This window comes from Camellia sinensis, chromosome 6 (genome assembly GCF_055761805.1).
Source record: "Camellia sinensis isolate YWXY chromosome 6, ASM5576180v1, whole genome shotgun sequence".
Classification (NCBI taxonomy): Eukaryota; Viridiplantae; Streptophyta; class Magnoliopsida; order Ericales; family Theaceae; genus Camellia; species Camellia sinensis.
The window spans coordinates 136762219-136768451 of record NC_138966.1 but is presented as its reverse complement, the minus strand read 5'-3'; the positions used below and the strand labels follow the sequence as shown (position 1 = coordinate 136768451).

The following is a 6233-nucleotide window of genomic DNA, read 5'->3' as shown; positions in this document are numbered from 1 at the left end:
GAGAAAAGAAAAGTGGAGAGAATGATCTAAAAAATCACTTTTTAAGCTGCTGAATTCGCGCAGTCCGCTCGAGCGTCTCTTTTCCCGCTCGAGCGTACATGCTTCCAGCACAGATACAAAAACTTCAAACGGGTATAACTCTCCCATCCGGACTTCGTTTTAGGTCGTTCTTGTGTCCAAATCGAAGCCCCGGAGACAAGCTTTCCAATGGTTCTAGCCTCACACCCAAATTCAAAGTGTGGAAAAAGAAAAGAGCAAAAGAGTGACGACTGTTCGTAGAAAGATAAATCGAATTAAAGTTTTTGATCCAATCTTACTTTACTATCATGTTACCACTTCAATCAATGACCAAAATAAAATATGGAGGCTCCAAACATAATAATAAAAGGTCAAAAACAATCCCACTAACCTCAGAAATTCAAACTCAACCAGGTAGACCGCTCGAGCGCCCAATCTTACGCTCGAGCGCGCAGACCAACAAAGCCGGCCGCTCGAGCGACCACACCTACGCTCAAGCGGGAATTCACAACTCTCAGAATCTCGGACAGACTGCAAAAGTACTAGAAGCCTCACATGTCCGCTCGAGCGGAGGAAAAATTCTGGATTGCAACATAATAGCTACATTGCTACCACTTAAACAATCAAAGTGACCAGAAACATGTAAGTGTGTTATTCTATTACACTGATACAACAGTTTTAAAACAAAAAAGGGAAAAGAATTTATTTTAAACCGTGAATCCTAAAATCTTGACAACAATGACAGTAATCCAACCCCAGAAGAAGATTTTTTAAGCATTGGTTTCTTCAAGAAATGGATAATCAACATAACCAACAACAGGATCAGGAATATAGAAGGTCTCTCTATTGTACTTGTTAAGAGGAGCATTGAGCTCAAACCTCCTTGGCAAATCTGGATTCGCTAGAAACAACCGACCATACGCGACAAGATCCGCATGGTTCTCTGCCACGGCTCTCATACCGTCTTCTCTGTCATAACCTCCTGCAGCAATGAAAGTGCCCTTGAAAGCCTTCCTCATTGGCAAAAGCTTGTCGGGGCATTCAAATTTTTCTCCAACAGTTTTCATTCTAGGCTCAACCATGTGGCAATATAGAATACCATATTTATTTAATGATTCCGCCATGTAAAGACCTAGAGCTTTTGGATTTGAGTCCCCGGATTCCATGTAATTTGCAAATGGAGAGAGCCTAATTCCAACTTTATCGGCTCCTATCTCATTGACAATAGCTTCAACGATATCGAGTGCAAATCGGCAACGGTTCTCCAAAGAGCCTCCGTACTTGTCAGTTCGGTCATTGATTTGGTCTTTCAGAAACTGGTCTACTAGGTAACCGTGAGCTCCGTGGATTTCAATCCCATCAAAACCTGCAAAAGAAACAATAAAAGCAACCTGAGCTTCAGTTCGTATGAGAAAATCTGGTTTCTCATAGTTCTGGCAGCATTTCTTTTCAAACAAAATGTCTCTTTTTATCATCTTATAAGTCTGACAATGCTTAATATTAATGAAAATATAGCCACAAACTTACCAGCTTCCATTGCATTCCTTGCAGCGAGTCTGAAATCATTAACAATTTGAGGAATTTCATCAGTCCTTAGTTTCCGTGGAGGTGAAAATTGTGCAACATCAACACCATTAGCTCGAATTTGAGGAGCCAATGACTTGTCTGTAGAGGAGATTGGAGCCTGCCCGTTTGGCTGAAAACCTGTACATGGTAATTGCATAAGTTAACAGAGAATCAAAATTGCTTTTATTTTGTTTTTATTAGTAAAAAATTACGGATTATATTAAAAAAGAGGCAGCAACCCGTAAACAAAGTGTAAAGCAAAACTGCTATACATATTTTCATCCAAAAATTGGTTCAAGGATGGATCAATCCCACCCAAAAACCAGCGGGTACAAAATGGCCAAAATTTTACTACTCATAACAAAAATAGGAATCTCAACTCTGTCAAAATATTACTCTTAGCTCCTCTCCAAGAGAACAACCACTTCCCAATCCTGACAAAACAAGATATCCCAAAAGATATATATTCCTCTTTCAGCCGCAATCCTAGCAGCATGAAAGAAATCATCTGGGAAACCATTAACCAAATCCAAAAACCAAAAACTAAACTGTGGAAATAAATAACTGAATCCAGTCTCTCCACTTTTGGCCCAATAACCAAGAAACGGAATCAACATGGTTATAGGCCTTCTCATTGTCAATCTTGCAAATCAAACCCAGGGATCCACTTCTCAACCTCAAATCCACCCATTCATTAGCCACTAACACAACATCTAAAATCTTGTGGCCACCCACAAAAGTTTTCATGTCTCAACAATGTTTTGTGTTTTGTTACAGAGAATGTACATCTAGTTAGCTTCTTCCAGTGGAAAACTACTTAAAATCCTTATTTTCTAGGATATGGTAATCAATGAGAGCAAAACCTCAAAACACAACCATAATCAACACACATATTGAGTCTCTGCAACATAGTCCATGCATAGCTGACAAATGTAAACAGAAAACTAGAATTCAAAATGTTGCCACAAATTCTACCACAAATGTTAGTTATGTTTTGCAAACAAGGAAGCTAAACATGAAGCTGGAAACATTTGACTCAATGATTTTTCATTGTTATTATCAGTGAAATATTGTCCAATGATGAAAGAGATATTCAAACGGGGTCATAAGTCAACAATATACCTTGATTTGAAACTCTTCCCACATGCCAAATCTGACAAAAGAATATACCACCCTTTGCATGAACAGCATCTACAATTGGTTTCCAGGCTTCAACTTGCTCCTTTGTCCATATACCAGGTGTAAATGGATATCTTCATTTGGAAAGAAAGAAGAATTAGTAATAGAACAACAAGAAATGAAGACACTCACGCTTAGTCACACCGATAGGCACACTCTTGCACACGGACACCTACATATTTTCCTTTAAATCAATAGAATAGACTGAAATTGGTGAACTACTAATGTTAAAAAGTACCCTTGTGCAGTATCAGAAACCCCAGTGGCTTCGGAAATGAGAAGACCTCCTTTGTTGGTCCTTTGTGAGTAATATAAGATAGCATGTGGTTGAGGAACGTTGTTGAAAGATCTCTGCCTAGTCAATGGCGCCAAGACAACTCTGAAAATTTTGGAGCGAAAAAAGAAAAAAAGATAAGAAAACTACATCAAGCATTTAGACAATGTGCTCCTTGTAAAGATGAACCTTACACTAATTAAATTATAATAGCTTCTTCAGAATTAAAAAACACAAGGCAAACAAAAGAACCATCACTAAAACAAGAATGACATGACAAAAAACGTTAAGAACTTCATTCGATGATTAAAGTTCAATCACGATAAAAAAGAACTAACATGTCTAGATCAACATGCGAACTGCAGCAGGATGGTGTGTTGTGTCAGTTATAAGCTACAAAGACATAGCTTTCATAAGTCTATATGGGACAATGAACTGAAAAGTTCAAAAGAAAATGACAACACCAAATAAATGAAAACAAAGTCACAAAATGAAGAGGAAAAAGAAAGCTACTCTTTAAATTTGCAGAGAATGCCTAAAAAGGAGATGTGACCTTCCCATTTATCTGTCAGGGTATGAAACTAAGGGATATTTGTTTACATAGATATCAGATGATTCTTCTTAAGCCCCTTAAAATCTCACAGAAAACATCACTTCTTTCCTGTATTTTTGTTTTAAAAAATTAAAATTAAAATAAAATAAAATTTTCTTGAATTCTTTTCCAATTGACGCATTTAATGATGATGAGCAGAGACTTTCTGCACGACACAAATTTAAACAACTGCCAACAAAAGTTAAGGAGAGAAAATCATTTGGGCCAATACATAGAGAATAATTATCTAGTTAATTAATCATTTGAAAATGCCAGTTCCAGAGCAATCTAATAAGTTTAGGCTGCATCCACAGATCATATGAGCGAATAATATGGAACACTGCATATGATATTCATTAGGAACTTCGGAGAGATACACATGAGATGATATTGAAGGGGAAAACACTACCAGATATAATTAGCCTAAGAGTGCAAGTGGTTTACTAGAAAATAATATCTCATTTCTAAAACTCTAATCACAGAATCAACGACATAAAATAATTCCACTCATATTGTCTGTGGTTGGTTTTCTGTCCATGTACTTAAACCCACCTATGAATATATATAAGGCCATCTCTAGCCTTACTCAAAATAAGTAGAAATTTGAATAAAAGGCTAATTTGATACAAATGGACAAACTCAGATTTAAGCATAAATCTGAGTAAAGACTACACTAAAGGCAAAGTGGTAAATTTTGGAGTCACAAAAAACAACCTTCAAAATTTTGAGTAAATTTGATTTGTTAAAGATTTTGAGTAAAACTCAATTTGGTACAAGTTTGGGTCAAGGAGTGGAGGGTGTTTGAGTGATTTTTACCAAATTTTAAGTTTCATATAAATTTGAGTCAGAGATGCCCTAAATATAAAATACCAGCAAGTATACATTTAAATTTAAAAATATAGTATGTAAGCACATTCATGTCAAATCGAAGTAAAACAATAAATAACAAAATAAAAATTGACTAAGAAACAATAAAGAAGAAGATTTCTTCAAACTAACATCCATTAAATATAAAAATGCAGTCACTAATTAGAAGAATTACAACACTGAACACAACGAAGTGAACTGATTGAGAGAGTGAATTACTGAATAGTAAAAATGAAAGAACGAATGAATTTCCCATATGGGATTTTCCTCAAACACCACTAGTTAACAAATCCACACAACAACATAAGGAGAAAACAATTGAAAAAAAAAAAAAAACTACTTTCTATCAATCGAACTGTTTATTGCAAATATAAACAACAAAATAAAGAAAAATTTCTAGTGTATGCAAGAAAGAAAGAAAGATACCTATGAGAAAGTAGGAAGTTTCCCATCTTGTACGGGGAGAGAAGAGGGTTATGGAGTGGATGATCTTGCTCTTTTTCTTCTTGTCCTTGCCTTACTTGTTTCAATTCCATTTTTATTCACTGAAAAATCTTGAAAAATGGAAGTTTGTGGATGAATGAATGAATGAATGAATGATATCCCAAAAACCAAAGAGAGTGAAACTGGGTAAAGAATACAAGAAAGAAGATTGCAGGACAGGAGGCTCCAATATTGGTTTGGGGAAGCTGGGTGGGGGTATATATAGCAAGAGGATCTCATTCTTAATTTTTTTCTTATGAAATTTCAATTTCATAAAAAAAATATATATATATTAATAATAAATTATTTTCAATTCATTCATTAAATATTTTATCAAATTAAAAATATAAAATATTAATAATAATTTTTCAATAAAATATGATGAGAGGATAAAATTGAGATAAGAGAAAAATTTTGATAAAAATTTGAAATATCAAATAGTTTATATCAAATTAAAATTTTTTTTTAGACATTTGTGGTCGAGTGACATATAATTGCACCTTAAGATGCGATGAGTGGAAAGTTTAGAATTTGAATTGATAGATCAGTGACGATTCTTTTGAGTTGTAACTTAAATTTAACAACATACTAACATACTATTTTTGACCAAAAAAAATTAATTTTTTTAATCTAAATTTAAAATTAAATTTAAAATAAAATAAAATTGAGGAAGAGCTAAAAATGCTAGGATGAACAAGGAGAGACAGGCTCCAGTCCAACAGAATTGGGGTCAAATTTTGCAGCTGATACTCCCCCACCAACCTGACGGCTTTTGTGCAAATTGCATCAGCTGTTACGTATTCATGCAAAAGGAAATTATATACTATATATAGACAAATACATGAAAAAAAAAAAATTACTATATATAGAGAAATTCTCAAATAAGTGGTTTACCACCTACGTAAATTAAGATTAAATTAGTATTACATAGTTTTTAAAAGTATTGTTATCGTAATGTAATCGCAACCTGCTTGAATATCAAATAATGTCATTATTTTAAAAATGATAATTATTTAAGACTAATTTTGTTATCATCAAAGAGTAAACTTATAAGAGGAGAAGATTAAGAACTTATATATTAATAAAAATACTTGAATGTCTATGACAAATAACAAATTATATATATAATATGTATATATTTAAACAATTCGATTTGATTTTAAATTAGAATTATAACTATAAAATCATGGGCCGAATTACAAAGTAACAATTCACTTAATGCAAGAATCAAGATTAAATCGTATATTGAGAAAA

General features: G+C 33.8%; 1 protein-coding gene across 1 annotated transcript; it reads right to left on the bottom strand.

Annotated features, from left to right (window-relative positions):
• Positions 1–647: 647 nt before the first annotated feature.
• LOC114318220 (putative 12-oxophytodienoate reductase 11) lies at positions 648–5262 on the bottom strand. The gene is made up of 5 exons (XM_028265080.2): positions 4923–5262; positions 3002–3142; positions 2707–2837; positions 1546–1722; positions 648–1384 (listed from the first exon to the last, which is right to left on the bottom strand). Exons 1-5 carry the CDS (start codon positions 5030–5032, stop codon positions 789–791), a joined length of 1155 nt encoding a protein of 384 aa, XP_028120881.2. The 5' UTR covers positions 5033–5262; the 3' UTR covers positions 648–788.
• Positions 5263–6233: the final 971 nt, after the last annotated feature.